Here is a 22156-nt window from a genome sequence, read left to right on the forward strand (position 1 = left end):
GCTGCTTGCTTTTTTTTTATTACATTGTGTAACAGAAAGTGTGTTTCTCAGATATCTACATTTAAAAGCAGAAAAGTGTTAGAACCATACAGATTATGGAAATAACGGGCCTCTTTTTTTGTCTCCTTTCTGTTTCTCACTTCGGCTTCTACTTCTCTCCTAAATGTGTCAATTACATATTCTTCTCTTCGCCTCCTCATCTCTATGCCGACCCTCTGTCAGTGCTCAGTGCAGCAGCAGGGAGAGGGAGGCTCGAGATGTGCGCGTTCCTCCTGGAGCGGGGGGCAGGGCTCGAGGAAGCAAACCGCAGAGGAATGGTCCCTCTGCTTAGTGCTACCAAACATGGACACACACAGGTGAGGAGGTTCTTCTTACCAGTTCTGTCTTCTGTTTTTTCAATTTTTAAAATTATTTATTTTTTGGATAACTCCCCTCACTTTCCCAGGTTGCCGAGCTGCTACTGAAGCAAGGTGCAGACATCAACGCCTCTGATAAGCAGGGACGCTCTGCACTGATACTGGCCGCCTCTGAGGGCCACGCAAGCACGGTTGAACTCCTGCTGTCAAAGGGTGAGAGTAAGCACCTTTCACAGTGAGATCCAAGGTTGTTTGAAGTGTATATATATGAACTGGAGAGCAATACTTTTATTGTTTGTGGTCCCAGGTGCTTCTCTGTCCTCTGCTGATCAGGAGGGGCTGACTGCACTTAGCTGGGCCTGCATGAAGGGCCAGAAAGGTGCAGTGCAGGTTCTGGTGGAGGCAGGAGCTGACCTGAACCATCCAGACAGACAGGGGCGGACTCCGCTTGACCTAGCTGCCCTTAACGGGGATGCAGATACAGTGGGTTTAATGGTTATTGACAATATTCTGCAAAACATGCAATTAAAAGATGATTAGCAACACGCAACACATAATTGCAATAAATTGTAGATAAATGTCGCAATTACTATAATAACCATGACAATCTCCATGCGGCGCTCTGCACAGGACCTCATATTTCCACAACAGTTCATGCAGTCAGCCTTCAATCCAAGCATTTTGGCTTTGATTTGTTCCGCTGATGAGCAGGAGAGTAATCAAAGGCTTTGATAATCAACAGTTTTCCAAAGTCAGCAGCAGAGCGCCCGTCTGCTAATTTAGTGAGGCTTACTGCTCATAATCAATGAGACTATTTAAAAATCAGCATTTCATCGCTGAAGTAATTAATTTAAATATAAATATGTTAATATTTTTCAATGAATGTTCAGGTGCATTGCCTGGTGGAAAATGGAGCGGTGCTGGAGAGAGCTGACAACAGTTCCAGACTTTCGGAGAGAGCAACTGGCTGCCAGAACCCGGCGCTGGTGGCGTCGCTGCTTAAGAAGGGATCCAAAATGGGTATGAACCTTTTTTTTTGTTTAAACTTTAGCAGGCCTGCAGTAAAGGCCACATCTTTTTAAAAAAGGTTTTGGAACTTGTAGGTTTATCTGAGTGCAGTGGTTTACAAATTCACTTAAAGAGCAAATGATCCCTGGTTTGATTTCAGGAGGAGACACAAAGAAATGTTTAATAAGTGTGGAAAGTAAATGGTGTGCAAAATGTAATTGTCAAGCTCATATGCAGCCCTGCATCATACGCAGATTTATTATATGAAAAGTAAAGCTGCACAAGTATTGCTTAAACTACACAAAGGTGATCATGTGATAGAAATGTGTGGAAAAAAATATTTTAACTTAATTAGTTAAAATCCTAGTAGTAAGTAGTTTACTACTTTAGAGATTATATATTTAAATGTATTTAAAGAACCGGAATCGAAATTAAATTTGCACATTTGAATTGATGCTTTTCAGAATCATGACTTGATATTATTGTATTATTATTATTGATTTGTTGATGCATATATCTCTATATTGTTGCAGCTGTTGGTAGTTTAATTACTTATATGTTGCTCACTAGCTTAAAGTGTAACAATGCAATTACTTTGTAAAATAATAAGCAAGTAAAGCTTAGTATGGAGTAAAAAACATAATGATTGCACTCAAAATGTAGTGGAGTAAAAGCAGTATAGCATAAGAATATTTCAATATAGTACAAGTACATTAAACCTGAGTAAAATCATAAATAATCATATTTCAGGGGGACTGGTGCAATCCCCTTGCCTTAGAGGCAGCGATTTAATCGCAGAGGTTCACTTATTTAGTATAGTCTATACTGTACATTTTTTGCACTGTGTGCAATGAAAACACGAAAAGCACAACTTTATATGTGTTTGCTTTGAGCAAGGCAGTGAAGATGCATAGGTACCCATAGCGTTCCAGACTTTACCCATTCATCATCGTCTTTCTCTTCTCCTGTCACTGAAGTCTGCCACACTGATTGATTACAGGCTCCTGATTCAGTTTCACGTCTGCGTCTCAAGCAGTCTTACACCTGTGAAGGGGTTTTGAACCAAAACAGAAAGTGGGGTTATCTGAGTAACGGCTTCAAATGCAAGTTGTTTCTTTTTCCTGTGGGATTAACCTTGCAGTCTGTCTTTAGACTGTGACCCACACAGGCATGGAGTAAACACCCAAACCTCACACCTTAAAGGTCAACACCGACCAGGCCTTCTTGCTGCCATGAAACTAAAGAATAAAATACATTTTTCTGCGTCTTTGAGGCATAAGCAATCAGGCAAAAAAAAAAAAAAACTAAAAGAAATTTAATAAGCACAAACAAATGTTGTGTTACTGTAATAAGAAGAGCATTTGGAGTAGAGAGAATATTGCACGATCATCAGGATCCCTTAAATCAGTTCAATTTAGTTTATGTCTGAACCACATTTGTCTCAAGGCAATGTGGTGTGCCCTGACTTCATTCAAAAGGGAATTATTTATTAGTCCCACACATTATGAAAACAATGTGAGATTTCCTTCCAAACAGTTATGAATGAAGTATTTGAGAACCAAAAAGGCTGTGATAAGACACAAACACCCGACAGGGTAGCAGTGGTTCAAAGGAAGAGGTAACTCCTCCTACATGGTCCTAACCTAGTCACCTAGTTGAGTTTTTTTTTAAAGCAATGTATGAAGACCAGGCCCCAGATCCAGTTGCCATGACAACTTTGCTCCCATCATTGCTCCTCTTCAAAACTAATTATTGTACAACAGTTTTTCTTCACTAATTGCGGCACGACGTCTAACATAGCATAAAGTTGAATCGACGCGTCTCAGGCTAACCCCATCACTCAAAGTGTGCTCGTATTCGCCTTAAACCAATCAATGGCTCTTTACGGCTAGATAGATCTTTGATTACTGCCACACACGAGCAGTTTTACATCCACTTGTCTAACTCCCTTCTCACCTCTCTCTCTCTCCATCCCTGGTTGCTCCCCGTTATCAAACAAAAGGCTACAGAACGGCTCCACACGATCGATCAGGTACCCGACATATGTGACATATTTAACATCCAAAGAACAAGAGATAAGGTGAGGCAGGACAATACAAAAAGTTTTTGTACCCCTCCATCAGGTCATGCTACGTGGGCTATGGCTTCCTCCAAACCGGACATTCTCCTCATCCTGCTGCAGAAGCTGATGGAGGAAGGGAACTTACTTTACAAGGTGCGGTATGGCGAATGTTACATGTTACACGTGGTGGGAAAACGGTTAGTTGTCAGTAACCCCCTTTGAGTTTTTCTTATCTTTCCCAGAAGGGACGTATGAAAGAAGCAGGCCAGCGTTACCAGTATGCCCTAAGGAAACTACCACGTGAGGGCCAAGGAGAGGAGCTGAAAGGCTTGAAAGACCTGCGAGTCTCCCTCTATCTAAACCTTTCACGGTGCCGCAGGAAAACCAACGTAAGACTCACAGCTGTACCAAACCACTTCTGCACTATTTAACATCTGCAGGTTTATTGGACACCTAGGGAATGTCAGTTAGGGCGGCCGAGGCAAGATACACGGTTTCTCAAGATGTATTATTTATCTGTATCAACATAAAAAGAACTTGTCTCCGCTGGTATAGCGCAATGTAAAAATATAGCTGCTTTTCAGATCTAATTTCAGGCCTCCCTGGTAAACAGAATGTACTTGTAAGACCTGGAAGCAGGTGGTGACATAATGAATAACTGTGTGCCGTTAGTGCGGAGATAGATGTGTGTATGGCCTGCAGCCAGGGCTGGAACCCACCCTGGTGATGACAGACGTCCTAACAGACTGTGTAAAAATGCCATCCTTAGGGTCAGTGTGGCCGATGAATAATGGAGCAGATAATGTGATGTGATAAGGTCACTCTCTCTGGCAGGCTAAGTCCACTCTCTTTCCTTCTCCGTGGCTCTGCAGGGGGTTTATTTACAGTGGCCGCACAAACGCGATGGCAAAATCCACATATTACAGCTGAACGCAGGCAGTAGGGGCCAGCAGGGAGACTACATGATACCGTCATTAAACATTCAACAGCGACGCTCACAATCTCACATTCAAGGCTGTCGTTTTGACCTCACTCTGAAGGACAGAATCACAGTGTGTTGGTGTCATTAAATATTCACCTGAGAGTGATGATGGGAGCAGTAAAAACCAGCAGGAAAGGCAAGCCGCTCTCCTTCTGCTCCTGGTCAATAAAAATGATTGCTGCGCGAGTTCTGTTTCATTAAACAGGCTTTGATCCTCAGCTCCATATAATGAAGCGGCAAACAAACAGTATTGTTCTTTTTTTATTACTGGAATGGCCGCAAATTATTTCTGCAGAGCCGACACTCTCCAGGCTAGGCACTTAGAAACGCAGCTGATCATACAGTGGGGTTTATTTGTTGCTGCACGTCACAGCGTCACATTTAATTTGAAATACAAACAGCGCGTTTCACTAAATGCATTTTTCTGCAGGATTTTGGCATAGCTGAGGAGTTTGCAACAAAAGCCCTGGAACTGAAACCAAGGTCTTATGAAGCCTTTTACGCCAGAGCCCGGGCCAAGAGGAGTAGCAGGTACAACAATATTCAAGTATACTTCGAGCCGAATCCTTTTGCTTAGAGGAAATTCTTGCGAGAAAAGTTCCTTTTGTTCGTTTTCTCGGTTCTCCCCAGGCAGTTTGCTGCAGCGCTGGCAGATCTCCACGAAGCAGCACGACTCTGCCCGTCCAACCGGGAGATCCGACGCCTGCTGGCACGAGTAGAGGAGGAATGTAAGCATCATCAGAAGCTTTCCAGCAACAACTCGGCACAGGGTTACAACAGGGACCCTCACACCCACCATCATCAAGCCACAGAGGACGAAACGGACGTCTTTTCACAGGGAAGTCTGGAAAGGCACATCCCAGCAGAGCAGGCCAATGCGGAGAAGGAAGAAGAAAAGGAAGATGGCGAGGAGGTGAGCCTGCAGTGTGGGAAAAGTCCTGAATTTTGGCCTCTGAATCCATACGCTCCGAACAGGACTCTCCCCGGAGCTGTGGCCTTTGGATTAGGAGATCAGTCGCCGAGCTTTCATCAAGAGGAATATGTACAGAACCAGCTGTTTGTGGACATGCCCGAGCCAGTTCCTGCTGTTAACAGGCAACTCCAGAGCCAGGGCAGCAGGACTCATCACCAGTGCCACTCCCTCCAGTCAGGGAGCAGAATTGGGGGCAGGCCTCTGTCTCTGTGCGGCCCTTCTAGTCCTTTGCCAGGTAGACACATCTCCACCTCTCTGAGGCCTGCACCTGTTATGGGTATCGACATCGGCCCTGGATCCTGTGAACACTCTGGGCTCAGTCCTACTGAGCACTATCACCCTATGTCCCCCAACAGCTCCTCCCCACCTGGACCTCTGCAGATGTACCAGCCGCGCTCCTCCAGCTTCTCCAGGGGCTCTGACAGGCTCTCTACCCACTCTGTGGCTCTGGATGGCCTGGCGCTCGCTTTAGGTGCTGGTATGGAGGTTAGGCGGGAGGGTGGTGGAGCAGGAACAACAGGCTCAAGGGGCTCCAGCTCCAGTCAGGCCTCCAGTGGGAACCTGTCAGACGGGGGCAGGCAGCAGGCACCAGATGCCCCGTGCCCCATCAAGAGCAGCGGTAGCTTCAAGACAAAACCTGAGTTAAAGCCCCGGCCCTTTATGGGGGTCATGGACAAAGCGGTGCGAGTCAGCCAGCAGGCCTCTGGCCTGAGCCGGCAGGGAGGAGGGGTGGAGAGCTTCAGCATGTCCGTGATGGAGTTCCAAGGGCTGAACAATGAGTTCAAACACGCATCATTCCAGGAGCAGCACTCTGTGAGCCACAGCAACAGCCAGCAGCAGGGCCGTGAGTTTGGAGACCGGCTGCACCAGCGAGAGGGCAGAGGTACCACATCCTCCCAGCTACGCTTCCCCGAGGGGAGGCACAGGCAGACGAGCCTGACGAGAGACAACCCAGCCCTGCACATGGCTCCCATAAAGCCCAAACGCTCTTTTATAGAATCCAACGTCTGAGCGTAGTTTCTCAAAGCACAGGAGCAGGCTGGTTTTAACAAGCTATGTCCCACATTAGGTAGCAAGGGAGATGGGCGTGAGAGCGGCTCCCTTCCCTGAGCCTGTTTTGTAGATTTATGCTGCTGCACTGCATTTACAATCTAGAACCAGTGTTCAACTCAGGCTACTACGCTTTTGCTTACATGTATACAGCTAGTGTATTCAAGAAGACCAGACATACCTTAAGTAGGGATTTAAATTTAAAAAAAAAAAAAGAGTAGTCTATTGTCTCAACTTTTAATTCATAATATCAAATATAGAAAACTGAGAAAGCTTTGTGCACGAATATACGAAACCTCACGCTGTTTGTTGCAGGATATGACCATTTCTATTGTGAAGTGTCTTTTAAAAAACATTTATATTTGTACGGTGTACACTATATTTGCAGATTATCTATTTCCCTGTAAGTGGTTATCTGTTAGCATTACAGGCTTCAGAACGGATTATTTCGTGTACCCGAGATCCTTTTTCTTGGTGCATTTGACTAGAAAAACAAACAAAAAAAGGCACTGTACATGACATTGTTGGACAGCTTCTTGTCATAATCTTACAAGTGACTGCTTCAGTATTCACAGTAAATGTTATTTATTTTTGCATAGCAGAGAAAATATTCATATGAAGTGTTTATTGGTTTATTCAGACTTGAGAAAGAGCTTTTACAGAATGTGGGATAAAGAGAGAAAACAGAAACTTAAGACTTAATATATGTTCATAGTTGTCATATACACTTTTCAGAGTCATACTATGGATTACAGAATATTACCACATTAATATTGTGGTATAATAAAATATTCATGGATGACTACATTTCTACAGCTCATTCTTTCATTTTACTCCATAAAATGTTGCTTAAAGCTTCCGGGTGTGCGAGTGGGTGAAGGACAGGACCTTTCACATAACTCGCCTAAATTGACATTAAAACGAGCCTTTGAAGTAAACTTTGTTGTTTAAAACTGTGGATGTTGCATCATCATATAAACCAAGAATGAGGGAACATTTTTGCTTCATAAACTGCAGCAACTGATGCTGTTAAAAGAAGAGGGAAGCATGCCCCAACTTTACCTTTTCCAAGCATCAAAGTTTAAAGAAGTGCTATCATCATATGGTTTTAATGATTTGAAATTGTTCTGAAATTATCAAAAGCATCCTTTTTTGGAAAAAGGTTGTAATAAACATCGATATAAAACACAGACTATCTTTCTCCAGTCTGGACTTGAGCATTTCGGGTCTCACCATCTTGACTTTTCTGAACCACAATTTCTCGTGTGAGGAGTGGAAATGAGTTAGAAACTGCCAAACACCACACAAATGAGCGTCATCTTGTATTCAGCAAGACTTTAAACTAGTGACTGAGTTTATAAAGTCCTCAGGAAGATGTTTACTGAGCCCATAAACGAAGAGAGCAGAAGGATAGATTTCTAACAGGCTTCTTATGAATTTCGCTTCTTTGTGTAACCAGAGCAGTCGCCCCCTGCTGGCTAATAGAAAGAATGCAGGTGAAAGGCACTTCCACATTGGCGTCGCTGTTCCAACACAGCAGCTATGTTCATCTTTCACATACAGCCTAAGGTAATCAACAAGGTTACAGCAATCTAAATAAAATACACTGTAGATTCTTCTGATCTACAGTTAGTGCAAATAGTGTTTTTCACCTTCAATTACACTCATCAGGATCTCAAGGGGCTGTTATTAATGCCAGTCCTACATCCTTTTACTTCCCTTTACCTTGTTTATCTGTGTTAACAAGATCTCTGTTTGTGTAAAAAAAAAAAAAAAAAAAAAAAAAAAATATATATATATATATATATATATATATATATATATATATATATATATATATATTTATATATTTATATATATATATATATATATATATATTTATATATTTATATATATATATATATATATATATATATATATATATTTATATATTAGGGGTGCAACGATACACAAAATTCACGGTTCGGTTCGATACTTTGGTGTCACGGTTCGATATTTTTTCGATACAAAAAAAATGTTCATGCCTTTTTATTAATTTGTCATTTATTAAATTTTCACGGCACATTCTGCACCACCTCTCTGTGCGTTCATCATTTGTTTGAAGCCAGCTCACCTCCTGCAACCACTTTTCCGAGAATACGAGCTTCTTTTGTGGTTCGGACTCCTTCTGACATTTCTTTGGAGGTGGAGGAACACCAAAGTAATTGCTTAAAGGAGCTTCTTCGACATCTTTATGAGTTCTAAACAAATGTCTGTCCTCCTCCTGAAAATCTTATGTATGCAAACACGCGTTGCAACTTCTTATCTTGTGCGCGTTTTTTATTTTGACAGCGAATGCGCACCTGCGGACCACTTATGTGCAGCCCTGGTTATTTAGCTTGTCATATTGCAGCCACAGAAATTCTTTTGTCCATGAAACCATAAAGCTGCTCTTTCTTTTTGCCTTATAGTCTGAGTTGTCATAACTTTTCCGTTTTGTGGTAAGCTTTTCTTTGGCTGTCACTTCTTCAGCCTGACCTGTCTTGTTTGGCTCAGCAGAACTAAAATATATATCCTGCTGCTTTTACACACGCATTCACATAACGCTCAAGGATTCTCTGCGATCAACCTCTCACATGTTTAAGCTTGCTGCGGGAGATTTCACTTGTCATGTTTGCATAGTAAGCTAACGATTGATAAGACGATGCCAGAGGAATTGGTGCGCAAATTATCATCACTCACCAATCAGTGCTGTCGCTCTCTATACACAGTTCGCGCGATTGCAAAGTGAACGCAAAAAACAAGCGCAAATTCAAACGCTATTTCAATATGTCACATATTGACAGTGGCTCACCGATGCCAATAACATAATTACCCAGCTACATTTCCGAAAGAATGCAAAAGCATTGACATATATTTTTCCTTCCTACGATAGGCCGACGAGCAGAGCAGGGCAGCCCGACTGGAAAAATCGCTAGCGATTTTGCGAGCCCTGTATCTGATCGAGTAATCACTCATCTTTGGAAAAGAGAGTTTATTACAGAGAAATGTCTCTTTCCAAAATAAAAGCTATACTATACGCTTCTTCTGGGCTATATTCTCAGCAGCATATTAAACATATCAGGTCCCCATAAGGAGAATCATGTGCTAACGGCTGTCTAAATGACTCGGGTAAAGTTTGTATGCGTGCTTGTTGTTTTTGTCTGCTTCCACTTGTCTTTGCACTAGGATGCTATCGGGTAAATGTGCAGTCATATTCGTTGTGTTCCCACTAGTGCTGTCAGCCTTAATCTGAAATTAGGTTAACGCCACAACACGGCAAATCTCCATTAACGAGCTACCGCGGATTGCCCCGTGTGTGGGGCTGGACAGCGTCAACACATTAACGAGCTAACTGCGCTAACACACTAGTTCCCACTCATGTAATTGAGCATTGCTTGGCACATCTGACATACTGTTTTAATTTAGTCCATGACTCGCTTACCTTCAGGGTCATACGTCACATGAAGACCAAAATAGTTCCAGACGCCAGATCTGAATGAGGGTGGGGGAGGTTCAATTTGCCATGTTGCAACGAGCTTAACTTCTGTCTAGCTAGCTTGCCCTGCGCTCAGTGAATCTGCGTTCGACTACTCCGCCTAGGCTGCACTGTCGAGCGCAGATCCACTGAGCGCTCAACACAGACAGCACCGTCAGAAGGAAAGTTGATAAAATAAATTAAAAATGTTGTATTGTTCGATACATATGCGTACCGAACCGAAAGCACTGTATCGAACGGTTCAATATCGATACGAGTATCGTTGCACCCCTAATATATATATATATATATGTCAATAATGCTAATCAGTTTCACATAATAACAAATTAGTCACTTATTTGTAAAGTGATGTTAGGGAAATCATTAAAAGCAATGCAGGCAAATAGTTTTCCCCATTCTTCACTGATCAAAAATCAAAGCAGAGATTTCACAGGAAGGACCAAATATAATCCTAAATATGAGGAAACTGAAAACATAATCCAGCCTAAAAGTGACATATTTGCTGCAGCCAAAGCCAGTTGAATTTGAGTGAATAGCTAAGTGCATTCTGCAAAACTCTGGATGCTCATGCTGGTCTTTTTCCCCCTCTGTGTGATAGCAGGCAGCTGATTGTTGATTCGGGTTGGTCGCTTAAAATCTGGCTAACTATCAGGCACACCTTTTCCTGAAACGGTGCTGTGGGCATTTATCTGAGCACTGCATTCTGCTTCTCTACACTTCAGTGAAAAATCATTAGCACGCCAGCTCAGAGATCCACAGATGTCTAGTGGCTGGTCTTCCAGCGACCAATAGCCATCTTCAGGGTGTGGTTAGGGGTGAGCAGAGTCGTCAGTAAGGGGAGGTTGGTCATGGGGCTGGAGCGGTTTTTGGTACTAATCCAGCTCTCAATGGCCTCTTTTTCATAAGAGTAGCCATCTGTTTGGGGTGGAAAAAACTGTGTAAACAACACAAACAAGCACAAAGTAATGATGAAACACACGATCAATGATCTCAGCTCACCGGCAGCAATAACCGGCTCCTTCATCAGTTCTCTGGTGATTGGACACAGGAACTCATCGGGAATGCCTAGACACACTGAATCACTCTTCAGCTCCTCCACCTTCCTCAGGAGTTTACTGCGCAGGCCGACTGACTCTACAGACACACATCAGCCACAGAACAGAGGCACATAAAGACTTGGTGTGCAGTGATTCAGCTGAGCATCAAGTGGAACAAGCTGAACTGACCCAAACACTGACAATAATATCAATACGATGAAGCCTCTGAGCATTTGTTATTCATGTCTTTAGCACTTTGCGCTCTCGGGTGACAAATGTGAGCGTGGGTGAGGGTGGTGGGACCAGACCATGTCTGCTCTCTGTCCAATTCAAAGATAAATGCTCGACAGCTACCCGGGGGCCAATTTTTCTTTGAAAAAAAATAAATCATCACGCAGAAATTATAGTTTACAAATAAACAATCTCATAAACAACGCCTTAACTGCAAATGAACACAAAGGACTTTAAACATTGTGTGCTTTCCTCTCAAAGAGGCATTGATTTCACTCTCAGCTTTGAAAAACGCGTCAGGGCGCTCCGTCTCTGTCTCTCTCTGTCATTGTAGCAGATAAAACTACTACTCTAACACTCTTCTCCAAGTTAGTTCTGGTTACAAGCAAGGTGGGATTCACGCGGCGTTACTAAAAACAGAACAATGTGAACGCGAGCTGCCACGGCGAGGAGTGACTGACAGCGACTGTGGGATGAAAATGACGGCACGGCAATGCAACAAACATTTGCTGACAACTACGTGACGAACACAGGCCTAGCTGGTAGACTGACATCGACAACATAACGCTCCGACTTTGCCGAGCAGTTTCACTTGATGGTGAAAGGGGGGAGGAAAAAAAACAAAAGCGTCTGATCAACTAAAAATAATATATTCAGACAGACTTGGAAATAACCAATAGGGCTTAGGTATAAATCCACTTTATACCGTATGGGGAATTCTGTTCTGATGATTGGGTTATGTAACTGATGAAGCGCTCCAGATTAAACGTCCGAACCGCTAAGGTCCCTAAAGCTTAGTGGTTTCCCAGTGCAGCCTAATATTACATAATCTTGCTGAGTAAACCCCCCCACCCCCCTCCCCATCAGCACCCATTCCTTCACCCTTACTTTGATTTAATATGCCATCTTTCATCCATGTAAATAGGTGCAAAAATCCTAATCCGCACGCGGCCGTGCTCATTCTCACAAGAGACCCGGCGTGTAATGCTCATAAAACTGGGCTTTTATCCTTCTGTTCTGGACAAAAAGGAAAGCATTAGGACTGTGGGAAAAGGAGGGAGTGGGGAAGCGGCGCCGCTCTCGCTGAGCTGCGTGTGATGCTCGTCTTCCTCACCGACGTGCAGCTCTGACGCCAGTGTTTCCTTGGTGAGGCTGAGCAGCTCTGTCCCATCTATGTTATTGGCCTTAAATCTGTCCACCAATCCCTCGAGGCCTTCCTCCAGCAGCCACTCTGACACATCGTCCTCCGACCAATCGCTGACCAGCAGCTTCGATCGGCCTCCCGAGGCTCTCCCTGAGAGGGTGAGTCAAAGCAAGACGGTCAGTCCTAGACAGCTTTTGAAAAATGGACACATATTCTCCATGTAAGGCGAACCTGGAGTCCGGCTGACTGCTTATTGATCGTGAGGCTGTGGCTGTTACAGCGATATAAATAAATGTTTGAAAGATTAATGTGAAACCAAACGTGAACAGTGTGATTAGGACAAAAACAATCGCAGGCGTTCGTGCACATTTTGTCTCAGGACTGGAATATTTTTGTATAGAATATCTGCAACACATAATACAGTAAAGCTGTCTTCTCACCTTTGATTGAAGTCTGAGCAGGTTCTTCTGCAAGACAAACAAAAAGAAAGAAAAAGAACCGTAAACATGAGAAATGCAATGAAATCTTTGGGCCAACTGCAAACACGTGACAGTGGCGAGTGATCGAGGAAACGAGGGCGACCGTGAAACCAACATCTGTGCCCTTCTTTAGGAGACGAAGCTGCTTTAACATGTAGAATCTTAACACACACACAAAAAAAGAGCCAATGATGCTCTCGAGCTGCAACGCCGTTATTAAAGGTTATACTGATTCGTACTCAACAGAGAATATAAAGGTTATAAGGTCTTTAAAAAATCCTCTGTTTTTCAGAGCTGGCAAAAAAGGAGCAATAAAAGCTGGCCTGTTACTGCTGAGTGTTGCTTGCTGTTGTACTCAGTCTGCTGTTGTTGTTGTTAAAGTGACATAAAAAATGTGTCCAAACAAGAAAAACAAAAAAAAGATAGAAAGAAAACCAACCAGGCAACAGCTTCCCGCCTTTCCGTTGGATGGGGAAGTGCAGTAAGGGAGAAAAACAAAAACAGATTACAGGAACATTTTTACAACTCATCAAAACATAGATGTGACTCTTCTAAAGTGATGCATGTGGGTTTTTTCCCTCCCTACCATTTCCACTGCAACCATCCTCCAGCCTCCAGATGTTTACGGTCTTATCCATAGATCCTGTAGCAATAAGCGGTGAGGTCGGAGAGAAGGCGCACGCTGTCACGTACCTGCAGCAGAGGATAACCACCTGAACGCTGCTTCTATTAACAATACAGGTATAATTTCTCTATATGATAATAATAACAGACCGACAGAGAAAGGTGTCCAAACAGGCAAACAGCTTATGCATGATTCACCGACAACAATTATGCCAATAACACAATCACATCGATGTCAATGGGCGGGATGACATTTTCAACATCAATGCAATCATTTCCAAGAATCATACACGAACGTAATGACTACCTTGGATTTCAAATTACTCCAGCAGCTTGATAATTGTTTTTTATTTTCTACTACTTTTTAAAATTAAATTACACATACACATACTACTATGCATTAATAATTCTGAAGGAAATTCACACAGTTTTACCTTATTTTACAGTACATGTAAAAGAAAAATGAAAAATAAGATGTTGCGTGAACCTTTGTTATACAAGCACACAAACAGAGTCTATTAAAATCAGTAATTCAGAAGTCAAAGTGGAAAGAACCACATCTCAGTCCTGCTAAGCAGCTCGATGACTTAAAGGGAATATTTGATGCCAGTTTCCAATTGCATGTTTGCTTGTTTTTAATACCTGGACTTGCCTAGAGTAGCTTTGCATGATTCACAGTTCAGAATAATCCCGATTAATCTTACACTGGGGCTTGGTGCACTGTCTGAAACAAACCGTTTTAGCTCCTTTTCTTTCACTTTAAGGAAACTTTCTTCTGAATGTCTGCTTGGGGGAGGAGCTCGACAAGAGATCTGTCATGAGAGCTGTCATAAGAAACAGTCACAGCAGATGGCTGTCCCTCCCTGAGCCTGTTTCTGCTGGAGAAAGTGACAACAGTTTCTTCCTGTTAAAATTGAGTTTTTCCTTCCCACTGTCGCCAGCGTGCTTTCTCATAGGGGGTTGTGTACTTGTTGGGGTTTATTTACTTTACAATATAAAGCACCTTGGTGACTGTTGTTGTGATTTGGCCCTCTAATAAGGAAAACTAACTGAATTGAAGACATGAGCACATTCATGCTCTCTGACCTCATGCAAAAGCAAAGAGTAGGAAAAAGAAACCTCTCTGAAATTGAGTGATTAGGCTGAAGCCTAGTTTGAGCTGACAGGGATTACTTGGACACATCCTCGCATCATTATCTGGAACTTTGACTCTCTAATATGAGCATCGACTATTCTAACAGGAAATAAGACAAAGCATAACAGGTCTGCTTGAAACTGCAGTTGCTTCCTAGATGGCCAAAAGTTTTTTTAATTCTGGCTTGATGCTACATATGTCACAGTGATAAAAATGCTCTCCATCAGAACCAATTCAGTGAAGGCTTACCGTGCTGAAAGCCGCACTGAGCATCTCAATAAGGATTAAAATCAAATTCTCAGCGGATTCAGTAAAGTCAAGGCAGCGTTAATGAGTCCAATCTCTCTCGAACCTAAGCTGGATTGCTGAGAAATGATGATCCACAAAAGCTAGCTGGCTTCACACAAATATCTCTACGATTAAAAGAGCTGAAAGAGAGGCACACACTAACCCGACCTAAGAGACTCTCACGATGTTGTATCATCAGTTTGTCTAACTCAAAGCAGTTTCCTGAAGACATTTTGTCAAGTAATGAAAAAACTTCTTCCCCATTTATCCACTTTTCCTCAACTTGCCGCTTGCTTCCTCTTCAGTTAGTGATTTTCCAAAACGACTTTCATTCGCCCCGCTGAAAGGAGTCTGCTGCCTTTCAGACACAGGTGGCTGGATGGACGCATAAATAGCATGCAAGTGTGATCGTTCAGCTGTGGGTTTTGCGTGGGTGGGAGGGACAGAGTGAGAGTAGTCTTACCTTTTTCTAAAAAAACACAAGTTTAGGGACAACAATGCAACACAACTCGTTTTAATCATGTAGATCACATCATGGGCGGAGTTTCAGCTGTCGCTTTCCCCACAAACATGAGACTTAATGAGTTTTGAATTTTGTGTATTATTTTATACAGACGCGTTGTCCACCAGCAGGGGCGGAGCAGGGTGGTGGCCACGGGCAGTCTTGACACCTGGTTGTGCACCAGTTAGGGGGCAAAAACATACTGGAAGAGATTTAGATCCAGTACCTACTATTTCCAGTAGAATATTCTTGCAGAACCCTAGCTACGCCTAACCCTGTTTTAGTGACAAAAAGAAAAGAAGTCAATAGTTTTTGATGTGCGTTATCTACTGATGGCCAACAGTCACATATTCTGAATAGAGATTAGAGTCAGAATACTTGTCAACAATGATGACTTGGAGCCCAAACACCTGTTAAAGATGTAGATTTTGTAATAATTTAAAGATTACATGAAAATATTATTATGAATCTGGCTGTCTCTACATAACTGACTGCCACGGAGAAACCGTATAGACCTCTTTCATCGCTCAGCCACACAAGATGATAAAAACAAGATGGAAACCTCCATGCAACTAAAAAAGAAAAAGAAAATGTTGGTTACCTGGTGACTGCACTCAACTGTTTACTGTCTGAGACTGTTTGCAAGTAGTTGTGGCAAACGTCTGGTCATCCAGAGAATGAGTGTCCAACACCCTTAACTTCTGCCTGACCACTTTTGATCATGAAGCGACTGCACAGGTCGCAGACTGACTCCAAACACTTTCGAATAAGTCCAGTTTAATTCATAAAAACAACCAGATTGCCAACATGTTGCAATCAGGCTAAATTAGTCTGTGCTCATGACCACAACTCATCTGCAACAGGTCTCTCTGTAAAAACAACCACTTGGCTATTCTGGTTTTATTCCTACAGTGGGGCAAAAAAGTATTTAGTCAGCCACCGATTGTGCAAGTTCCCCCACTTAAAATGATGACAGAGGTCAGTAATTTGCACCAGAGGTACACTTCAACTGTGAGAGACAGAATGTGAAAAAAAAATCCATGAATTCACATGGTAGGATTTGGAAAGAATTTATTCGTAAATCAGGGTGGAAAATAAGTATTTGGTCACCTCAAACAAGGAAAATCCCTGGCTCTCACAGACCTGTAACGTCTTCTGTAAGAAGCTTTTCTGTCCCCCACTCATTACCTGTATGAATGGCACCTGTTTGACCTCATCATCTGTATAAAAGACACCTGTCCACAGCCTCAACCAGTCAGACTCCAAACTCCGCCATGGCCAAGACCAAAGAGCTTTCGAAGGACACCAGGAAAAGAATTGTAGACCTGCACCAGACTGGGAAGAGTGAATCTACAATAGGCAAGCAGCTTGGTGTGAAAAAATCAACTGTGGGAGCAATCATCAGAAAATGGAAGACATACAAGACCACTGATAATCTCCCTCGATCTGGGGCTCCACGCAAGATCTCATCCCGTGGGGTCAAAATGATCATGAGAACGGTGAGCAAAGATCCCAGAACCACACGGGGGGACCTGGTGAATGACCTGCAGAGAGCTGGGACCAAAGTAACAAAGGTCACCATCAGTAACACACTACAACAGCAGGGAATCAAATCCCGCAGTGCCAGACGTGTTCCACTGCTGAAGCCAGTGCATGTCCAGGCCCGTCTGAAGTTTGCCAGAGAGCACATGGATGATACAGCAGAGGATTGGGAGAATGTCATGTGGTCAGATGAAACCAAAGTAGAACTTTTTGGTATAAACTCAACTCGTCGTGTTCGGAGGAAGAAGAATACTGAGTTGCATCCCAAGAACACCATACCTACTGTGAAGCATGAGGGTGGAAACATCATGCTATGGGGCTGTTTTTCTGTCAAGGGGACAGGACGACTGATCCGTGTTAAGGACAGAATGAATGGGGCCAAGTATCGTGAGATTTTGAGCCAAAACCTCCCTTCATCAGTGAGAACTTTGAAGATGAAACGAGGCTGGGTCTTCCAACATGACAATGATCCAAAACACACCGCCCGGGCAACAAAGGAGTGGCTCCGTAAGAAGCATTTGAAAGTCCTGGAGTGGCCTAGCCAGTCTCCAGACCTCAACCCCATAGAAAATCTGTGGCGGGAGTTGAAAGTCCGTGTTGCTCGGCGACAGCCCCAAAACATCACTGCTCTTGAGAAGATCTGCATGGAGGAATGGGCCAAAATACCAGCTACTGTGTGTGCAAACCTGGTAAAGACCTATAGTAAACGTTTGACCTCTGTTATTGCCAACAAAGGTTATGTTACAAAGTATTGAGTTGTATTTTTGTTATTGACCAAATACTTATTTTCCACCCTGATTTACGAATAAATTCTTTACAAATCCTACCATGTGAATTCATGGATTTTTTTTTCACATTCTGTCTCTCACAGTTGAAGTGTACCTCTGGTGCAAATTACTGACCTCTGTCATCATTTTAAGTGGGGGAACTTGCACAATCGGTGGCTGACTAAATACTTTTTTGCCCCACTGTATATAAAAGCAACATGGCTAAGTGTCTATGTCATTTCCATCAGTTACATAAGCGTTCTGCAGCAACTACATCACTGTTTATGGAGAAATTTACCAATTTCTGCAAGAAGAAATTAAAAACAAGAGCTCAGGTCTGTATAAAACCACAGCAAGTAATATAGACAAAACCAATAGTGCAAAAATGATCACAGTAACTTTAATTATTTTATCATTAGCTTTAACTTTAGCTATTTTAATTCAAAATCTTATATTGTGGCCAATTTTGTACGCTGTAATTTCTAGTTTTATCAGACGTATCAAGTTAAGAATACAGAAAGACAGAATCAAATCACGAACTAAACAGAAAAGAATTCTGCCTGGCAAGTTGGGAGAAAATTTCAGTATCGTCTTTGTGGAACAAAGTCGTGCTTATACTCAGTGTGAAAATCCAGCAAACAAAGCCTCACCACGTCAGTGAAAATCAATGTTTACCTTTCGTGCTGTTTCAGCCTGTAAAGCAAAACTGCATTCTCCTGCAGACAATGTGAGCAAAAAACAAAACATGAGCTTTCTGTATTCAATCCAGACGGATATATTTTAAAATACAATTTAAGCTAATGCCGCTTGGTAAATCAGAATAAGAGGAGAAGTGCTTACAGCATCATAAATTGTGACTGTTTTGTCCACAGAGCTGAAAGACATAAAAATATGAGATAAAAAAAAAAAAGATTACAACCACCTAAAAAACATTTGTATTGCTTAACTGTTAAATGCAGCACAGTAGGCTGGACTCAAATTCGTGTTCACCCATTAAGAAATAGAGCGATCCATGTCTCCCTCTAGTGTTTGCTCCTAAGTACTGCACCGTTATATTTGTGCAGAGGTGGCCTACTTACACATCCAGGAAAACAATCTATATTTCAAAGCAGATTTTTGATCTCAAATAGATCAAGACACGGATGCTGAGGTATTTCAGATCAAGCGAGGGGTGTCAAATATAGATTTAGCTTGAAACTATGAGGGAATCAAGCTGGCTAGAAATTGTGTAAATGTGCTGCATGTTTTGGCCCATCAAATACAATTTGAGTACAGTTTATATGGTAGCTACCCTCACAGTGTACCAGATTTAATTAATCTCATTACTTTGAGAGAGTGGTGCATTAAGCCAACTCCAAAATCATAAAATAAGTCCTAATTTAATATGCAATAATTTCCCAAAGTAAAGAAGAGCAAGTATTATTAATTTAATTAGAGAGCAGATGATTTGAAAAGTAAAGTTGAGTTCTTACCCAGACACAAGTAGCTGCCCATCTGAGGAGTACGCACAGGAAAGGACGGGAGCTGACTGGCCAGTTAACGTGTGCAGGAGCTTCATCTTATACGCTGCGGAAGATAAATCACATTTGCACAAAGATCAAAATACACAGCAGGCTGGACTGTTTTCAGTTTAAGGATTAGATGGTAACATCCAGAAATAAAGGTGGAAAGAGTCTCTTTAAGGTAAAAAGAAAGAAAGGTGGGCGAGTGAAGTACAAACAGTTAATCTGCAGTTAATTTTAATAACAGCATAAAAAAAACTGGTAGCTCGTTTGGACTTGCAGCACCAGTGATTTGAATTGTTGTGCCTCTGGGAAATACGTACACATCAGACTCTGAACGAGTGCACACTGAGAGGCTACAGTTTCACCACAGTGCAGGCTTCAACGGGTCACATGACAACACGATAGTCAAATTCTGCTTTAAATGGTATTACTGTGACAGCTGTTTAGCATCCGTGGAGTCTGGCATGTAGGAACAGAGGACGTGATGACAAATCCAGGTTTGCAATGTTAGCTGATATGCAAAGAGTAAAAAATAACAACAGAAAGGGATCAAATGAGAGAAGATATACGGAGAGAGGGAGCGCAGCACTCTACCTCCGGAGCTCAACTTGTTTATGGCCCATATCTTCAGCAGGTTGTCCTGTCCACAAGACGCCACACAAAACTGCACAACTTGACCGCCTGAAAGACAAAAACAATAAAATGCAAAGAGAGTCTCAGTCTCTCACAAAGAAAATTACTAATAAACAATCAGTCCAAGTCCAAACAGAGCAGCTGTGTACTGATCACACCACCGATGGCATTTTAATCAAACAGCATTGCAGTAATTTGTGTACTTTCTTGTGACTCTTCTACGAGGGATGATTGGTGTGAGATCACTAAAAAAATGTTATCTGCAGTGATTTATTTATTTATTTGTGATCAATAAAATGGTTGTGTCACATCAATTATCGGTGTCTCTTTACTCACATAAAAAAAATTTTAAATCTGAAGAATCCAGTTTGATTTGAAAAAATACTAAATATCTGCAGGAATTGTAAGCGTCCAATGTGTAAGGGCCTTTATTCCCAGAGGCTGCTGTAAAACACCCTGATGCACAGCAACAGTTCTCACCGCTGAGGATGCTCGGAGCGAAGGTACAGCAGGAGACGCCCAGGTCGTGGGCGTTCTTCTCTGCGTGGAGCTGGTTCATGCGCAGGTCCCACAAACGCAGGTCTCCGTATGTGGAGCCAGTCATAAACATCTGACTGCAGGGGCTAAAGGAGCAGGCTACCATTGTTGTGTCATTCACTGCCCCGGTCCTTCACAAACACAACCGACAGCAGCTGCATGAGCAATTTATTTTTCACTTCAGGGCTATTATCATTGCTCCCATTTATTAACACATGAAAACTGATAGTGACAGAAGGCCAGTGCAAACACTGGTGCAGACTCCTGTTTACATTTATGTTCCAGCTCATTTTTGTCATTATAACAAAAACTACAGACCTGTATAATGTTGAGAAGTCTTAATGTTAAGAACATCTTTAAATTTACCATCAGCTGATAACACAATAGCTTATAATAAACAACAATTATTTTAATTCTCAACTAATCTTCCATGTAACCTTGCTATCAAAAGTTTTTGTGACATTTAGAGTCACACTGCAAGATAGAGGCTTCCTAGCATTTAAGAAACTCCAGACAGGGAAAGTTCCCTTGTTTTCCCCTTAAATAATTTAGCTGCAGAGATACTCGGTTAACAATTTTACCTTTGCAGCTGTCTGGAGGGAAAATCCCAAAGAGCCAAAGTGCCATCAGATGCACCAGAAACCAAGTGGAGAGAGTCAGGAGAGAAAGTGCAGATCCTGACAGGGCTACGGCCAGGATGCTCTAGCACAGCTTCGATCTCACCCGAGACCATAGACCAGATCACCGTGGTCGCATCTGTGGAGCACGAAGCGAGGAACTGACCACAGGCGCTGAAGCAGCAGCAGTGGACACTGTAGCCGTGACCCGTCAGTGGCGAAAAAGGCAGCTCGGAGAAATCACGGGCATCGTATATCCTGAGGGTTTTGTCCCCAGAACATGTGGCTAACAGCTTGGCCGAGAAGGCGCACCAGTTGACATCGTCTTGATGGTGTTGTAAAGTGCAGATAAGGGACGTCATCTGGAGAGCTGGACCTGAAGATGTCACAGATTGATTAAGAAAATAAAAAGCATATTTTTAAAAAAAAATAAATAAGTGTATTTAAATCCAAAACCACGGGATAAACAAACAAATATCAGATCAGTTTCATCTTTAAATTTGACAACCCTTTTCCACCCATCAGTACTAGAGAAGTAACAGATTATTTCACAATTATAAAATGCAATGTTGGCCTTTTAAAAAATATATTTTTACACTTTTTTAAAAATTTAAAATACTGAAAAACCCTATTTTACATTTAGTTCCCAATCCGATGGCTTTACACATCCCATTATTATTTTATTTGAAGTTGGGCTCAATTTACTTACATTTTTGTTTCATTAAAATGGACAACAAAACAACAACAACAGGAAAATGTGTATACTTCTGCAAAGCAAAGTAACATCCTCTGTCATGTGGACAGCCAAGTTTTTGTTCCTATCTCACCTTTTACAACACAGCCGGATGCACACTGAAAGTTTAAACCACCTGAACCCGTTTTCTAGCATCACCTGTAAAGCTAGCAGGACGCTGCTGATGCTGTAGTGGCTGTAAGGTCCGAGCTAACTGCGCTTCACAGCCGTAAAAACAGCGTCAAACTTCATGTCAAAAAACAAACATTAGTCAGCCCGTCTGTGGCCAAAACTGCCTAACAAGCAAACCCAGGCTGCAAATGTTAAGAAATCTGGTTGTAATGTAACGTGTAACGTCTCCTCACCTTTCCCCGTCGAGATGTCTACTCTCTTCGGAGTTGTTTACTTCCTCGTCAATCACCTGACCATGACGT

The 22156-nt window shown here is 42.4% G+C and overlaps 2 protein-coding genes across 3 annotated transcripts in view; one reads left to right on the top strand and one right to left on the bottom strand.

The window, feature by feature from the left end:
* The window catches only part of LOC102787400 (protein TANC1-like), a 48599-nt gene extending 40963 nt beyond the window's left edge, over positions 1–7636 (top strand). For both annotated transcript variants that reach the window (XM_006780372.3, XM_087839773.1), the window contains 9 exons: positions 223–356; positions 446–569; positions 664–839; positions 1247–1376; positions 3367–3396; positions 3488–3579; positions 3669–3815; positions 4839–4939; positions 5039–7636. In XM_006780372.3, the coding sequence (XP_006780435.2) occupies positions 223–356; positions 446–569; positions 664–839; positions 1247–1376; positions 3367–3396; positions 3488–3579; positions 3669–3815; positions 4839–4939; positions 5039–6392 (2288 nt within the window). In that variant the 3' untranslated portion in view covers positions 6393–7636. The remainder of the gene's footprint in view (positions 1–222; positions 357–445; positions 570–663; positions 840–1246; positions 1377–3366; positions 3397–3487; positions 3580–3668; positions 3816–4838; positions 4940–5038) is intronic.
* Positions 7637–8353: 717 nt separating this feature from the next.
* On the bottom strand, positions 8354–22148 carry wdsub1 (WD repeat, sterile alpha motif and U-box domain containing 1). Its single transcript, XM_006780373.3, has 13 exons — positions 22088–22148; positions 20954–21365; positions 20316–20503; positions 19797–19883; positions 19170–19263; positions 18538–18571; positions 18373–18413; positions 13426–13532; positions 13279–13296; positions 12801–12827; positions 12331–12510; positions 10948–11082; positions 8354–10863 (listed from the first exon to the last, which is right to left on the bottom strand). Exons 2-13 carry the CDS (start codon positions 21349–21351, stop codon positions 10712–10714), a joined length of 1461 nt encoding a protein of 486 aa, XP_006780436.1. The 5' UTR covers positions 21352–21365; positions 22088–22148; the 3' UTR covers positions 8354–10711.
* Between the last annotated feature and the right edge of the window lie 8 nt (positions 22149–22156).

The sequence above is a fragment of the Neolamprologus brichardi genome, chromosome 1 (assembly GCF_056152115.1).
Source record: "Neolamprologus brichardi isolate AB-2024 chromosome 1, ASM5615211v1, whole genome shotgun sequence".
In the NCBI taxonomy this organism is placed as follows: Eukaryota; Metazoa; Chordata; class Actinopteri; order Cichliformes; family Cichlidae; genus Neolamprologus; species Neolamprologus brichardi.

Excerpts from the sequence above, each read along its gene's own strand:
- wdsub1 (XM_006780373.3), bottom strand. The coding sequence starts at position 21,351 with ATGACGTCCCTTATCTGCACTTTACAACACCATCAAGACGATGTCAAC. Across the intron at positions 20,504-20,953 it reads CCCTCCAGACAGCTGCAAAG|GACCGGGGCAGTGAATGACA; the intron begins GTAAAATTGTTA and ends GTGTTTGTGAAG. Across the intron at positions 19,264-19,796 it reads AAACAAGTTGAGCTCCGGAG|CGTATAAGATGAAGCTCCTG; the intron begins GTAGAGTGCTGC and ends TATCTTCCGCAG.